At 31.5% G+C, this 18,238-nt stretch overlaps 1 protein-coding gene across 7 annotated transcripts in view; it reads left to right on the top strand.

Moving 5' to 3' along the window:
- The window catches only part of Mp (collagen XV/XVIII-type protein multiplexin), a 1,493,071-nt gene that overhangs the window by 1,451,993 nt on the left and 22,840 nt on the right, over window positions 1-18,238 (top strand). For all 7 annotated transcript variants that reach the window (XM_072537153.1, XM_072537150.1, XM_072537151.1 and 4 more), the window contains one exon: window positions 11,754-11,971. In XM_072537153.1, the coding sequence (XP_072393254.1) occupies window positions 11,754-11,971 (218 nt within the window). The remainder of the gene's footprint in view (window positions 1-11,753; window positions 11,972-18,238) is intronic.

The following is an 18,238-nucleotide window of genomic DNA, read 5'->3' as shown; positions in this document are numbered from 1 at the left end:
ACATATTAAGATAGGAAGTCTCAGGTGAAAAGGGCATGTAATGCGGATGGAACAAAATAACCTAGCTAGAAAAACACTCATTGATCAGAGAAGAAGAGAAAGGCCCAAAACAAGATTCCTTGATAACATCGATGAAGACATGAGAAATATGGGAATACTTGCTTGGCGGAGGAAGGCGATGGATAGGGACGACTAGGGAGAAATTCTTGAGGAGGCTAGGACCCACCCACGCCAGGAATGGTGATGAATAGTGTATTTTACTGTCTGTGCATGTCTCCCCGCTAATAACCCTTAGTGGTTGATGCAGTAATATGTGTGTACTTATAAAAAAGAAATGTAAAATTCTCGGTTTAATTTTACGAGATCATTGTACATTGATAAAAATTTTAAAATAAAAAAAAATGGGATATTTTGATCCCTCAAAGAAGTCTCAATAGAAATGTTTTTTTTTTTAAGATTTTTTTTAGTTTTTTACTTTTAACTGCTTATGCTAGTTGTTATATTGATCCACGTCCTCTCCGTAATACCATTTAATATAAGCTTGGTTTTGTTTCGTGTCTTAATAGCGTTTATTATTATTAAATCAATATAATATTTAATATATTTAATTATGACACTCGTTTCGTCGGCAATACACTTTATGTGAGTACTTTGTTGAATAGCTGTTAATGATTTACACTTCTAAATCATTTTAAACGTCCCGTTAACGTTGTTAAAATCGATTTAATTATTTAAAGGAGCTTTGTGAAACCGGATAATAGAATATTAAGTCGCTCATTATATTTGCAAGTAATCTCTAGTTATATAAGGAAATTTTGTTTCTAATATTTCGGGAAGCTTCTATTATTTATTATCTTCTAAGACGGTAAACCGTCTATTATAAATTCTAACCTACTGGTGAAGGGTCAAACCCACAATCTAGGTAAGATTAACGGCATTATTCTGGAAGTATACTGTATCCAGAAATTTAATGTCTCATTATAAAAGTTATTTTAATAACAGCTGTAAAACTGAATAATCTCTTGTAAATACTCTATTGTTGTATAATTACCACAGCTACCAAAGCTGCCAGGACCGGCATAATAGCCAAGCATAGCACATCTGTATAGAGGTACATATAATCAGATCAAATATTATCATTCAAGCATAATGTCAAAAAACTCTTTTTATAAACATACAAATTTCCCATAATTATTGTTGTTAATCATTATTTTAAGTCTCAACGAAGAAAATGTTTTGTGTGTGTATTTTGTGTTTTTTGGCACTGGTTTTCACACTGGCCAGTCAATTTCATGAGTAACTCTCTTGTTACTCTAGTAAAGTCGACTTCATTGTCTTTACTAAGAGACGCTAATTGTATCTGAACGTCTGTGGTCCCTTCGGTGAATACCGATTTAATCGTTTTAAAATGTTCATATTTATTCATGTTGACTTGTTAAGTTTTCCGTTTCATGTCTGAAAAAGTTGGCAAAAAATGGAAAATTTCTTTATTAATAATTTCACGAAAAAAAATCATTCTTCATTAAAGGTTATGCATCACATAGAAATCATTAATTGATAATCTTATAAAATATTAACTGGTAGATAGGGAAAATCAAAATTATTAATTAATACTGAAGGGAAAAGAGATTTTAAATCAAGATATGCAAGAAAATGTAATTTTAAAATATTTGAAGGTATTAAAACTTATGTCTAGATTCATGGCCTTCTAATAATTAAATAATACATTTAAAGTAAAAAGTAAATAAAAAAATTCTTTTGCATTTGTTGATTTTGTATATTGAATAAGGTAAGTTAGAAATAAAATTAAAAATGAATGCACCTACTGATGAATTAAGGCCATGAATCTAAATTTAAAAATAATTTTTAATTCCTACAACCAAATTAAAATAACATTTTTTGCTGCACCTAAATTTAAAAGCACTTCACTTTTAAGCATAAATCAATATTTTTAATTTTCGCTGTATACCACTTAAAATTTTATAAATTTGATTATTGAATATTGATTTCTATGCAATTTAGAAATGTTTATTAAGAATACTTTTTTTCATGAAATTAATAATAAAGAAATTTCCCATTTGTTACCAACTTTTTCAGAAATACTTTATACCTTACTAACAATTGAAAACTTCTTCCCTTACATGAAGTATAAAATATAATCATATTTAGCTATATGTATATACCTACATTAATTCATTTTAATTTTCACTTCACCATTTTATTATTTCACTTACAATTTGTTTAACAAAACAAACACTGTTTATTACTTTCAAAATTTGGATATATTTAATAAAGAATCGACACAGAAAATATAATAATTAATTAATTCCAATACTCCATCAGTTTATGTATGTTTTCCCTTAATTATCTAGATATTTATTTAAATTAAATATGTAATGTAAATGACAAATAAAATATAAAATTTGTTAAGCCGGCCCTTTTTACTATTTACCTGAAGAGGCAAATCCCTTTATGGCTTCGACTTTATCAGCGGGATACTTTTAAATTCTGCATAAGTCAGTTCTTATAATTGTGAATGAAGTTTACATATAAAAATAATAAGTATAGAGTGTTTCTGGAAAAATCGTTTTTATTACTGAATTTTTCTTCTCGGCGTGCCTTTCAGGGTCAGATTCTTTATTAGCCTTCTTTATGTAAGCACTTCGCTTGTCCATAGGCGGGTTGTTGCCTTTATGGAAGATTATCACTTCATCTGTTGTGCGGTCGGCCGATACTTCTACTACTTGGTGATTTGTCCCTTGGTATTTTAACGACTCTTATATCCGCCATTCTACTGATTGGATCGTTCCAGTTTTTTTTTGTTCTATTTCATGTCCACTCGTCTATAGTCTGTACATTACATTTTGTTGTAATCTCGTTAGTCCTAATATGGTCTATCTGTGTATTTTCTGTAATTCTTCTTTTAAGTATTCTTATTTCTTCTTTTTCCAGCACTCTCTGTGTTTTTGCTGTGTCGAGCCTTGTTTCTGTTGCGTACCGTAAAACAGGGTACTTTGCACTGAGTAGGGCAACTTTGCACCGAAAGTGTAAAAGTATATTTTCTGTAAACCTACGCTCAATTTTGTTTAGATATTTGTGCTACCTCTAGAACACAGCGAATTTGAACCTCGCATAATTTTAACATAGGCAACGCAACGAATTTTAACCTCGAAATTCTAACTGTGCAGACAGTCCCAGCAGACAAAAAATGGTAAGTACACATCTAATGGCATATACCATAACTGATTGCGATTTTAACATAACAAACCTCTACTGGAATCAAAGAGCACAAATCGTAATAGATAACGAACCCAGTCCAGAAATTGAAATCAGGAGAGGAGTGAGGCAGGGATGTATTATGTCCGCATTACTATTTAATGTATATAGTGAAGCCATTTTTGAAGAAGCATTACTATCTAAAAGTGAAGGAATAATAATTAACGGAAGATCTATTAACAACATAAGATGTGCAGATGACACTGTGATTATGGCAAGCTCTGCTGAACAACTCCAATTACTGCTAAACAAAAAAAATAGTTTCTGTAAAAAATATGGACTAAATATGAATATAAAAAAGACCAAATACATGATAATAACAAAGAAAACAAATATACCAACAAACATACATTTGGGAAATGTACCGATAGAAAGGGTTGATAAATACAAATACATAGTAACCTGCATTTCAGACAATAATGATCAAACAACCGAAATAAGAGCAAGGATAAAAATAGCAAGAAATGCGTTTGTAAAAATGTAAACAATTCTCTGCAACAAAGACCTTAGATTAGAACTGAGAGTAAGAGCACTGAGATGCTACGTGTTTTCGATACTGCAATATGGACTTGAAAGCTGGACATTAAAGCAAGAACACATAAATAAGTTACAGTCCTTTGAAATGTGGTGTTACAGGAGGATGCTTAGAATAGCGAAATGCGAAATAATAAACACAATAAAAATAGGAAAGTTACAATATCTGGGATACGTAATGAGAGAACAGCGATATGAACTGCTAAGGCTGATAATACAGGGAAAGATAAAAGGAGGAAGGAGTATAGGAAGAAGAGGACTGTCATGGTTAAAGAATTTAAGGGACTGGTTTAAATGCAGTTCTGTAGAACTCTTCAGAGCAGCAGTAGATAAAGTAAAGATAGTGATGATGATATCCAACCTCCGATCGGGAGACGGCACTTAAAGAAGAAGAAGATTGCGATTTTAATTTGTTAAAATATAGGTTTTAAACCAAGATAGCAGTAACAAAAAAAAACATTATTTACATGTGCATTTAACACTTGGAATTGGGTATACTTTCCACTGCCAAGCTGCAAGTAGTGCAAAGTATCTCCAAGAGTAAAAGTTAAAAAGGAAAATGGTTTTCAGGAAATGTCTAGTCGTTATAAAAGGAAACTGAGATCTTGCAAATATGGAGCCTACTCAAGGAATAAACATGAAGGCATGTTTGTCAGCAATAAAAGATGGTATGAGCACAAGATGGTACACGCTAGAAAACCTGAATACCCATCAATATACTCGTATGAAGAGGAAAGATGCTTCGTACAATACATTCATAGCCTTAGTGATAAGTTTTCCTGTTACTGGAATGGAATTGCGACAAATAATGAAGACTAATTTAAATCGTCAAGGAAAAAAATGACTTGCTTTAAGGATAATTCTCCAGGTATGGATTGGGTCAAATCATATTTAACTCGACATAAGGACATTACTGCAAGAATAGCCTCAAACATGAGAAGAAATAGAGCAGCACTTAATACAGACCAAATGACTGAATACATAGAAAATTTAAAATAAACATTAACTGGTGAGAAGCCACATGCTATTTTTAATTATGACGAGACTACTTAACAGATGATTCCGGACAAAAAAGATACTAAATAAACGTGGAGTCAAATATTCTGAACGAATTTGTAACTTTCCAAAGAGTAGCATTTCTCTTATGATGTGTGAAAATGCAGCTGGTGAGCTAATACCTCCTTATGTGGTATACAAATCTAAGTATTTGTGGAATATCTGGACTTAAAATGACCCCCTGATATGCTTTATGCAAATACTGCATCTGGTTTCTATTGGTATTCTATTGCCCAGGCTTAAAAAAATTCTGGGAAAGAAGGTGGTTTAAGGAGACACTTCATTTACTCATATTAATGTTGAAGTCCTGGATTTGTATCGACAACAAGACATTCATTTTATATGTTTACCTTCGAAATTTTATTTGAGTATTAGGAAACTTATGTAGGGAGTAGATCAAATGTACTTAAAAACAGCATTTTCCAGCGCTTTTACGATCATTAATCGAAAAATATAGAAGAATAGCGATAAGATGTTAAAGTCTGGATTTAGGAAATGTAATATCGTTCCTTGCGATGCAACACCGCTCTTGGAGCGGTTAAAAACAACTAAGCAATATACATAGTGTTATAATTGATAATGATAAAACAAATAATAATAAATCAAATTCGTCGGATATAGAAAACACTTTCATTCGGTATTAAGAATATAAAAGACAGGAAGCCACACAGTTTAAGACACGTGGGAAGAAAAAGAAAATAGCTGTTCCAGCAGAACAAAGTATTGCCCATTCTAAAATTAGTTTAAAAGATCTACATCCACACCTCATCAAACTGTTTAGCCAGAAATGGTAGATGATTCAGAGAAGGACATTGTTTCGGACGACCACTTTCCACTAGGCAGGGATTCATCAGATGATGAAATAAATGAGCTGCAAGAGATGGAAGAAGAAAGTGAATTTAATGAAAAACTCGAAAAAATTTAATGAAAAAAAAAATAAGTTGAATATTCTGAAAAAATTTGTAACTTTTTAAAGAGTAGCATTTCTCTTATGGTGTGTGAAAATGCAGCTGGTGAGCTACTACCTCCTTATGTGATTTACAAATACAAGCATTTGTGGGGCAGCTAGACTGAAAAGGGCGTACCTGGAACGCTTTATGGAAATACTGCATCTGCTTGGTTCGAATGACAGACATTTGCAAATTGGTTTAACACTATTTTATTGCCCAGGCTTAAAAAAATTTGGGAAAAGAAGGTTTGTTAAGGAGACACTTTGTCTTCTCTTATTAATGTTGAAATGGATTTGTGTCGAAAACAAGACATTCATTTTATATGTTTACCTCCAAATAGCACCCACGTTACACAACCGTTAGATGTTGCTTTATTTGCCGCAATCAAAAACACTTTTATTCGGTAATTAGAATATAAAAGTCAGGAAGCCACACAGTTTAAGACACGTGGGAAGAAAAAGAAAATAGCTTTTCCAGGAGAACAAAGTATTGTCCATTCTGAAATTAGTTTAAAAGATCTAACTAAAGTATCTACTACCACACCTCATTAAACTGTTGAGCCAGAAATCGTAGATGATTCAGAGGACATTGTTTTGGACGACCACTTTCCATTAGGCAGGAAATCATCAGATGATAAAATAAATGAGCTGCTAGAGATGGAAGCAATTTGAGCAAATACTGCTGAAAAAGTTAAAAACTCTGAATAAGATGATATAAAAATACTGTTGAGTATGTTTTATTTTTCTATGATGATCATGTTTGCCCTGAAGTGATAAAAACAATAGAAGATTATAGAGCCATGATCAATGCCATGGCAAAATAGTTTAAGTTTTAGAAATGACCAGAAAGAAATGAAATAAGATATTTCTGGGACACTGCAATTGGCAACATAAACCTTCCAAGAAAATTTCTAGACGAGGATTGTACATTGTTCAAGAATGCGACAAATTGTGGTTGGGTTAGTGTCAAAGTTTGTTCATTTAAAATGATCGAATATTCTTTACTTTTATGCTTCTTTTGTAAATGTAGGTAGGTTTAAATTCAAAAACTGGGCCGATGAAAATTTTTTTGCATTGAATCTCTTATTATAGCAATATGCTATAATAAGAGCTATGTTACAACCTGTTCAATAGATATTTGTAATGAAAAGTTCAGACCTTCTTTGAGTGACGTTATATTCCCTCTAAAAAAATTAAACTAAAAAAAATGGTGCAAAGTAACCACGTTTTACGATACGTCAATATTGGTCTTAAAAGAGCCTTATAGATTCTTGATTTCATCTCACAGTTAATGTGTCGATAATTTATTTGCTCCTTATACATGATCTCTTACTTCTTTTTCAATGTTTCCATGGCTGGACAGTGTAATCCTTAGATACTTTATTTCCATTACTTGTTCAATGCTTCATCGACTTTCATCTTTGATTCTTTACTGATTACTATTATTTTAGTTTTCTGAGTTAAAATCGTTATGGAAATTTATTTTGCTCTTGTATTATATCTGTGAACTAGTCTTTGAAAGCTATTTTAATTTTGAGCTATCAATAGTGCATCGTCTGTCTCTTCTTTTATTGACGCTCTTTATGACGTTATCCATGATGAGATTGAATTGCGTAGAGCTTAGTGAGTCTTATTCCATTGTCTCTATCTATAGGTTTAGTAAGTTGTCCATCTATTCTGACTTCCCTCTTATTGCTGTGATATATGTTTTCAATTGTTTTTATAGTATTCAGTGGGATCTCTTTATTATTAAATATTATAAGTATTAAGTGCCTTCATCAAGTCGATCAACAATAGGAATGCGGAAGGAATACAATAGGAATCTATTGTATTTTAATGCTTTAATGCTAATAATTATTTATATTATGACACACGCGTTTCGTGGCCCAATATAATAATTTCGGTCAATGTCAGACTATAATTGAAAATAAAATTCAAGTTTCTCCGTTGATCTTAGACCGTCTTATTTGACAACAACCAGTCAATATTGTTCTTCCTTTTTTACTTTTCATCTTTTCATCGCAGTTTTTGATATGCCAACATTATTATACAAGAAATGAGCTCATTTATGATTTTTTTATAGTCTTTAAGCTTCTAGGCATCAAACGCATACTAAAACTCCTCTTCCAAACCAAACTTAACCGGGGAGAGATCATAAACGGATTTAAGTTCACTTTAGACGCGGCGATAATCCGTGCTACTTATAATAGGATATTTATATCGACGTCCTCTCTGTTTATCCAATAATCCATTATAGATCAGTCAAACTCAGATTGAAAATATGAACTACAGACTGCTTCACGCATTGTATTTTACAAAATTGTTACATACTGAGCTGTCATTCGAAAATGATAAACTGCCAAAAGCTATTATTCTAGCTATCTATCGATTCAGTTACAATCGATAAACGGTAATGTAAAGGTAAACATAAAAACAGATTGTTTGTCCCTATCTTGACGTATAGATAATATTACAGATTTTTTTCGTGTGTTCCCTTATAAAATATACATCGATATTTCTTCATTCATTTTTTAACTATAATTTAATTCTGAGGCAAAAAACAATTGTAAAATCAGTTTTCTTGACACAATTCGTACTAAATGGCACACTAAACACACTTGGTCTGCAAGATATACCATTATTAATTAGCATTATACCATTTCTCAAAGAGCGATATAATAGTCAGATTTAGAATATAGAGAACATGCAATAAACAAAGCAAAACAAGCAGTTGTTAAAAAATAATTAACCTCACCATTTTCATTACAAAATCTTTAAATCGAGAACTCATAGACATTACAATAAAACTAACAATTCAGGAAATAATGAACTTTATTCAAGTACTTATTTATTTATTAACTTTGTCATACATATCTGAACAATTTAAACATCTATTTTTCAAATATAATATACAAATAGTACATTAACCTTACCTACTTATAACCTTACTAATAAATAGTTTCAGACTAAAAGGCCCTTACCGAAAAAACATAAATCTATGAAATTCCATGTAAAGACTGTCAATGAGTTTATATTGGTCAAACAAGTCAGCACCTACATACTAGAATAAATTCGCATAAATATGATAAAAATAATACGACAGCCTTTGCCATACATGAAAAACAACTTTCAATTTTGAGCAAACAAAATTTTAAAGTTGCCTAGACCAAAACACAAAAAAGGAAAATATATAAAGCAATACACATCTAACAGTTTCCAAACGCTATAAATGACAAAAAAGAATTGTCTTTGTAAAAAATTTGTTTATGTTTTAGATATACCTTATTGTTTATTGGATTTTACCCCAAATGGATTAGTTTACGTTTTATGATAAGTTTTTATTAGTTTTTTATAAATACTATGGTTAAAATAATCGCGAAATTTTATATACAGTTTTCATAAAGATATGGAATACCTGTCGAAACGTCAACTCATGAATAAGTAAAACGATTTAAATAATATCTAATATTGTTCTGAAGCTATTTTTTGTGACATTTTAAATGTTTGTATTTTGAGAACAATTTCCGAAGTTGAAATTGAAACGTCAATAAACTTACTTTAACCTTTAATTGTGGCTTTTTAATATGGGTAAATTCCCATTTAAATAGTAATTAATAATATCTAGTTTTAAATAAACCCATTCCCAAGGAAATTGTTTCAAATAATTTAAACTTAAAATTCAAGAAATTAAATAATTAAATAAACTATAATATATATATATATATATATATATATATATATATATATATATATATATATATATATATATTATCGGCATAGCTCGCAACAAAGGAAAACAATATAAAAAATTATGTGAATAAAATGATAGGCAACCGTAAATACTTATATGTGACTATTATATATGTATATATATATATATATATATATTTTGTTATGATGTATTATTTGTGAATGATGTTTTAATGAGCAATGAGTGTTTTTAATAATATATATGTATAGGGTTTTTATCGCGGTTCTCAAAGAATTAGTTTGTTAGCACTTTTTGAAATGATCTTTATTATATCTATTATGAAACACACATATATATATTTAACATAGCCAATGTAAATTTAAAATAAACTGTCTTTAAATTGAAATTCTTATGAAACTAATTAAATTATATAGACAATGTAAATTTTAAACAAACTATCTTTAAAATTGAAATTGTTATGACACTAACTAAATTATATTAACAAAATTTTGTACCTTTCTGTCACTGAATGCCTAAATGAACTGTTCTCCACTATATAGATTTTAATCACCACTCAATGTCTTCGTTCTCAGCTTCGGTTATCCTTGTTTTTGTGAAATTACTTTTTTCAATTAACAGCTTCCACCAATTTAAAATATTTTTCTTCTTAATAGCATTTATATTTATTCTTCTTTTTAATATACTAATATCCAATCACCATATAACTATTATAATTTGATTTCTATTTATACTTTCTTCCTAATTCTGACTGATTAATCTTGAACTTACTGAACAACTGACTTCACTAACTGTAACTAACTGTGTCTGTCTTCTTATTAAGTAACTGTCTGACCTTATACTGACTTCATAGTAACTGTCCTACTAATTGTGTGTCTCCTCTGACTAACTATATACTGATTGCTTACTGACTGACTGGCCATTTTGAATCCAAATCACCGAGTATTTATACCTTTTCAATGTTCCAGAACCATCTGGCAAGAAATCATATTCGAATTGTTCTATATATGAATGTTCTCGAAAAAGTATATCTTCGATCCACAGACATAACCATATTCGCGAAGGTTCTACCGTAAACAAAGGTTAAATTCTGTATTCTAGAGAATTCTTTACTTTTCTATCGAGAATTTTATTGACATTTAGGCTTTTCAGATCAGAATATAAACTTATATGTAATTTAAACAACCTAAATTAATAAATTACACTATTTCAAATCCGTAATTATATGTAAATTAAACATCTCAAACCAATAAATAACCCCATTTCTACATTCGCAACCATTACTTAAACGTCACTTTTAGAGTATATTTGGTTGCCTATGCACATGGTTCACTTAAATATATTTACAATATTATAAATATTTAAAAAAAACTTTTTACACTTATTATATGCTAATTTCTTAAAAATGCCCTCACATAAATATATTCTATAGTATATAACTTATTAAAATAACCAAATACTTTTTATATCTAATATTATCTAGTGTATAACTTATAAATTATTTTTAATCACTATTTTTCTTTCTCCTATATTCAATATCATTTCAATATATATATTCTTTCCCAAGTTAATATGCTCCTTTTCTAACTTGGCTGTACCGTACTGAAGACGACCAATAGTCAGAAATACGTATATACGGTTGCCTTCCATCTTATACATATATTTTATTATTTATTATTTTTTTCCTTTGTTGCGAGCTATGTCGATATCTTTTAACTTTATTTTATATATATATATATATATATATATATATATATATATATATATATATATATATAAGGTTGAATGCTCGAATAAATGAACTGAAAAATTAAAGGCAAATATCGAGCACAATTTTAATAATCAAATCTTGCTCAAGTACTTTCGTTTTCTACAGCATTATCATGGGCATTTCGTCAAATTTGGGCTATCCAGCTTGCGCAGAATGTGATAAACATAAAATTAAACATAAATTGTACATAACACTACTAAAAATTATTCTACGCTACATTCTTGTCGGCAAAAGGAGAGAGAATTCTCTCTCCTATATATGTATATATAGGATAGATATATATCCCATATATGTATATATATATATATATATATATATATATATATATATGTGTGTGTGTGTGTATATTGTCCTATAAAGTTTGTGTATTTTTACTTTATATGACTGTACTAATGAATAGATTATTTACATCCCCATCCTCTGTGTTTATCCAATAACCCATTCTATCTTCTTTCCAGTTACGGCTCGCGGCACTGAACGAGGCGTATACCGGAGACATCCACGGAGTCCGGGGCGCCGATTACGCCTGTTATCGCGAGGCCCGCCGAGCCGGTCTCCGGGGAACCTTCAGGGCCCTGCTCTCTTCCAGAGTGCAGAACGTAGATTCTATCGTCAGACAGGCCGATCGCAAATTGCCAGTGTGCAATCTCAGAGGGGAAGTGCTCTTTAATTCCTGGTAAGTAGTCGATATTCAAATTTATTCAAAGTGCGGTTGTAATACAAATTGATTTTAGCGAATTATAACCAATAACACAAATAGGAAGGGATAAATACTTAATTAAGTTATTTATTTTATATTTTATTATTGTTTACATATTTTCGTTAAAGCTGCATCAAATAATTGAGAAAATCCATTTTATATGATCCATTCATATATTGTAGCACGTACTTAGTTAATTTTCAGGGATTTTAAGGTTTCAGAAGAAAATCATTACGATGGACAAATAAATGTGACGTGTATTTATTGGAGATAAAACGTCAACTTCTTAAAACTAACTATATGATACTGCGTATAATAATTTAGAATAATTAATTTTTAGTCGTTGACGCCACACAAATGACAAGAGATATTTTAGAGCCCCGTTGGTGATACAATCTGGTCATAGTAGATACCATCGTATGATTCTTCGACTTCTTCCATGTTAAAAGTTTACTATACACTCGCTTTTGATGCTGGTCTTATCCATTTATAGTGGTGCTCTTTCGTATCGCAGAATTTTTTGATGGTTTCATATGCCGTTCCTATTTGGACCTTATTCTTCTATTTCTTCTATATGATTGACCTACGACTGACGTTTGTAGTTTTGTATTTCTTATTTAACTTGTGGATTTAATCGGTTTGCCATGTTTTTATTTTCTTGCTATTAAGTTCTTCTAGCTATTTATTTTCTCCTTATTAGCTCTTCTAATATTTGGTTTTATCTAAAGCGTGTTCTTCTTTCTTGGTAATCATCCTCTATTAGTATCTATGTTAGTGCTTCTTTTAGTATATTTATAATATCTAACACTTTTTCTTCTAGTTCCTCCGGGATATTAAAAAATGGCCACGTAGTGATCTTGTGTTCTTCTGTTCGAGGGTTTTTAGGTGATCTTTTTCCCATTTTCCTATTTCTAGAAGTATGTTATTTAATTTAAGTTTGTAATCCCATCTCTTCTAAGAAGTGTTTGGGTTTGATGGGATCTGTCACTGTTATGTCATCTCTGTTTTGTAGATAGTTGGATATATGTAGATAGAATTGAAGGGCCAAGTGGAAGAAGGTGTTAAGTTACAAAAATTAGTTTTCAAGATAATCCACTTTTAGTGAATGATGCTGGAATTTTTTTATTAAGAACACTGGAACTAGTACATTATAGGGTTTATGTTAGGTTTATTCTAAAATATTAAAACCTTATGAAATGGAGTATATTCATCATACGACTCATTGTATAGGTAGCTTCCAAATTCATCGATTCGAATCCACTTAATGCCATCTCTGAAGCGAACCTTTTGATTAAGTAAATTTTTTTTTCTGTTTATCAGGCCAAGCTCAGTACCTAATTTATCAAGGTCACGAAAATAGGTTTCCATATCGTTAACCATACAATTCTTACCAATGGCAGATTTAATTATTTCCTAGTACTGTTGGTGTAACTATAGTTCCATGTCTTCTAAGCACTTTTTCGATTCTTCCGAAATGCCGATCAGAGTCCAAATACGTGTCGCCGACTTCAGAAAATTTATGATCTATTTTGTCAAAATAACCTCGAACTATCATTAACTGATACAAAATAATTTTTATTTTGACCACCGCAAGGGTCCGACCATGTTAGTAAATGTTTTTTATATTTAACATCATCACTTGTCTGAATAAAATTCCACAAGCAGCTTCCATTTTCCGAACTACCTCTACCTGCTACATCCTCTGTCCATTGTCCATGTTTGAAAAACAGATCTTTCTCCATTTACTGTCACAACATGGATACCCAAGTTATACAACCATATTTGGCGCAAATAAAAAGCTTTTGATGTTCTTATCTTTGGCAAAAGCATAATTTGCTACAAATTCATTGTAATGTAACATAGAGTATTATCGTTTTTTGCTTTAGTGCGGTCATTACTCATCAAGTTGAATCCTATCTTAATATTCTGATGGTGCTCATCACTAGCTTGCCCTGAATCACAAATACTGCATGTACCGCTCTTTGGATGGCTAAACGATAAATTAAATTCTGTAGAAAAAACTTTGACATATGATGATCTTTTTATAAAATACATTTCGAGTTTTTGTTTTTCCTTGCATTTAGCAATGTACAATCGATACATGATTGACATATTAAAATTAGGTGGCAGATATTTTTTGTTGAGGTTACTGGTGCGTGAGTAGTGGGACTCTTCTGCAGGGAATTCTAAAATATGATTCATTATCTCCTGTTTTACAAGATTATTTAATTTGTTTGGCCTATTACAGTGTCGACCACGTTTATCGAGAGATGGAGCTGATGCTCCAGTGGCTAGTTTGCCTTTAATTACATCTAACTTTTTCACCCTATTTGATATAACGAACACAATGCTTTTTTGCACAAAAAAATTTCTTCGTTATTGAATACAACAGTATATCGATAAGATACAGATTTGTGTTTTATTGCATCTCTTCTGATGCGTGCTACCGGTTTAAGAATAATACTTTTAAATAAGAGAGCATTTTTTCCATTAATATCAAGTGCATAAAAATTATTTAATATTGATTTTCGTTCTTCATCCTTAAATTTACTGCTGCATTTTAGCGTTGATTGAATAAACGATTTTAGTCTGCACTTTTCTGTACACAGATTTTCTAAACGAGCTATTTTTTCTGGTACAATTTTACCTGTGCTGGATGTGTAGGCTTTGCCTTGTTCGCTAGCAAGTAACGCCTTTCTTCTTTCCATGCATTTGGATTTCTTACCCTAAGCTTGCTAGTTTTTATTTTGATTTGAAAACTTTTAATTCTTTTTTTCTCCTTTGTCGTTATGCTAGCATTAAAAATGTTTATATTTTCAGCGGTGTTTGTTGCCTCTACAGGTAATGTCTGAAGATTATTCATTGAACTGGCTTCTTCTAAGCTTATGCTTGTAATATTTTCTTCTGCTTCAAGATTTCCCACTTCCTGTTTAGTATTTTCCCGACTACTTACTCCAATACTTGCTAATTTTACACTGTCACCGTCGTCACTAGAATCCTCTTCGCCTGGAACGTATTCACTGCCACTTGATTTAAATAAACATGACGCAGGTGAATATAGAACCCAATCATCACCAGAAATTTGTTAAGTGTCAACTAAAAAGTACCAGTATTAGAACTTAAAGTATTAAGACTTGAATAATTCATGCTTTCACACCAATAAAAAATAATTACCTTCTATCTTATTTTAAATGTTAATATTTAGAGAACTCAAATCTCTATCTTCTTCATTCATGGATTTTGTCATCATTTTCACCCCTTTTGGCACTCCTTTACTGGAAATATATTCAATGCCACTTGATGCATATATATATGTGTCATTGGTAAATCGGAAATCTGTTCTTTATCAGGTAATATGTCTTGAGTATCAACTAAAAATTAAATTTCGTTATTTACAATAATTACTTTTGTTTACTTTCAATACTAATTAAAAAAATACGCACCTTTTATTTAATTGCCATTACTGGTATTTAAAGAATAATTTAAATCAGTATATTGTGCTTGCGCGATTTCAACCAACTTTTTTCCGCGTTGAGAAATATTTTTATACCTTCTAAGCGAGAAAAATTATGTTAAAAATTACTCCTCGACAGTCGACTGAATGCAGTAGAGGAATGACGCGAATAGCATATTAGTTATCTATAGTACCCTACAGTATATTACATACATAGATACAGATTGTATCTATGCGCGAATATTTCTGTTGGGTTCTGTTTCACTTAACGTTTATTATGACCTCGAGACATCAGGTGATGGAAGGAGGAAGCAGTGTTGTCATTTGCGATGTGTAATAAACTAGGTAGCTTATGAATGGAAAAAGGCGTTATGTACCCATGACTCCTTATTCCAGTATCTATTAATAATTTTACTGTACTTAACACCTTATGCGTTTGTGTATTGCCGTTAGAGTTAAAGCAATAACGATTTATGATAAATAGGTACTTAAAACATTCTTGCATAACAAAACTAAGTTTTTTAAAAAAATGTTACATAACACCTTGTTCCACTTGGCCCTTCAATTCGTTTGTTTCTGTTTGTAGCCCTATCGTTTCGTTAGGGTAAAAGTGGGATAGTTGCTCCACATTTTAAAATGGAGTATTTTTTACTAAATTTTCTTAAACAGTTGATATTTAAAATTAATTTTTGATATAGTAATTCTTGTATCTATGGTTTACTATATCATTCAGAGTAATTAAATATAGTTGTTATTGTTAATATTTAAAAAATATGTCAAATAAAAAAAGTACTAGTGTGAGTATAGATGCCTATTCTATGGGTTAGTTGCCGTTAGGCATAAATCAAAGCATATAATCAATACCTTTTATTTCCATAATGAGCAATGGCACATTACGCTTTTGTATTAATTCTCATTTTTTATTATTAATTAGTCTTAAAAAATTCATTATTTCTTTAGTTGAGTCAGTGTTTTTTTTTGTTTATTTTTTTTTGCAAAAAGCAAATGTATTGCAATTGTCGCTATGTTGCTCTTTCTTGCTAATAATTGTACATTGTACCCAGTCTGCAGAAGATTTAGTGTTATATTTATCAAAACATTTCTTGCAACTACCATTTTTCTGTGTGTCTGAATTAGAATCGCTCGAAATGGACATCTGTGAGGTTTGTCACTCTTACTGGAACTCGACGGGGATTTAATTCACCAGTATTCACTAAGAAATATACAGCAAGTACTCTTTGCACTGGCGATGACGGAGTAGTGATCGAAGCGATCAAACTAGGTGGAAATAACATTATCCAGGCTTTGGCCAAGCTTTTCACCGAATGCATCTACCAAGGAAAAACTCTTTCTATCAAATAATACAGTTATTACTTTATTACACAAGCAAGAAGACATAAGAGATTTAAAAAAACTACCGTCCTATTAGTTTGCTCTCACACATATATAAACTTTTTACAAAAATTATCAAAAAAAGACTGGACTCTAAATTAGACTTCTATCAACCTAGAGAACAAGCTGGATTTAGGTCGGGATGCAGCACTAACGACCACTTACTAGTGATGAAGAACCTGATAAAGAAGTCTGCAGAATGTAACAAACCATTGACACTGATATTTGTCGACTACGAGAAAGCATTCGATACAATAAGCCATCAGAAAATGTTAAAATCATTCACAGAATGCCGAATAGACCATCGCTACGCTAACATAATCAAATATATCTACCAAAATGCTACATGTAACACTATCTGAACACGAAACAAATAAATTATGTAAGAACATACTTGTAAGAAGGCACATCTGAACGAGCATGGTATCAACATAAATGGAGAGAAGCAGTCATTTGAGATTTGCAGATGACATCGTTCTTATAGCCGATCGTAATGATGATGCAATATTTATGTTTAAAAAATTATATCATGCTTCTTTGGAGGTCGAACTAAAGATTAATATGAACAAGACGCAAATAATGACTAATCTGGTGCTAAATCGAAATATTGCTCTTGATGGAAGGGATATTGTGCAGACTACATCGTATAAGTACCTAGGACATGAAATTCGGTTGGGCAGAGATTACCAGACATGTGAGCTCCCACATCGCATAAAATTAGTCTGGGCAGCGTTTGGTAAGTTATATAATGTATTTAAATTGGATCTACCCATATGCCTCAAAAGGAAAATCTTTGACCAGTGTGTGTTACCTGTACTCACCTATGGAGCGAAAACATTAATAATAGTAGTCTCCTGTTTTATACCGCTTCGCGGCTTTGGGAGTATAGCAGGGTAGTCTGCTATATCTAGGGCCTACGGTATACAAGGAAGGTAACATGGCCAGTGCTACGCTTCAACCGCCTATTATTACCCCTGGTTTTACCCAAGGTACTCATTTTATTCAGGCTGAGTCGACCTGGGGCCTATAGACATTTTTAAAAATGTCTAGTTGTTCTTGCCGGCGTAGGATTCGAACTCCGGACCACCGGGATGCGAGGCAAGAATCCTACCGCTTGCGCTACGCAGGCCCTAGCGAAAACATTAACAAATACAAAAAAGGTAGTTAATAAGATTCGCGTGACTCAGATAGCTATGGAGCACCAAATATTGGGTGTTTTAGAGTGAAGACTAAGGCAAGAAGCAATACGGAGCAGAGGACGCCCACCAATTAGATGGACTGACGACCTGAAGCGTGTTAGCAATAACTGGATGCAAGCCACACAAGACAGAGACAGATGGAAAGAGCTGAAGGAGATTTGTGTCCAGCAGTGGACGCATACAAGTTAATGATGATGA

The sequence above is a fragment of the Diabrotica undecimpunctata genome, chromosome 7 (assembly GCF_040954645.1).
Source record: "Diabrotica undecimpunctata isolate CICGRU chromosome 7, icDiaUnde3, whole genome shotgun sequence".
Taxonomy (NCBI): domain Eukaryota; kingdom Metazoa; phylum Arthropoda; class Insecta; order Coleoptera; family Chrysomelidae; genus Diabrotica; species Diabrotica undecimpunctata.
The sequence above is the reverse complement of the archived record's forward strand: the minus strand, read 5'-3'. Positions and strand labels throughout refer to the sequence as shown.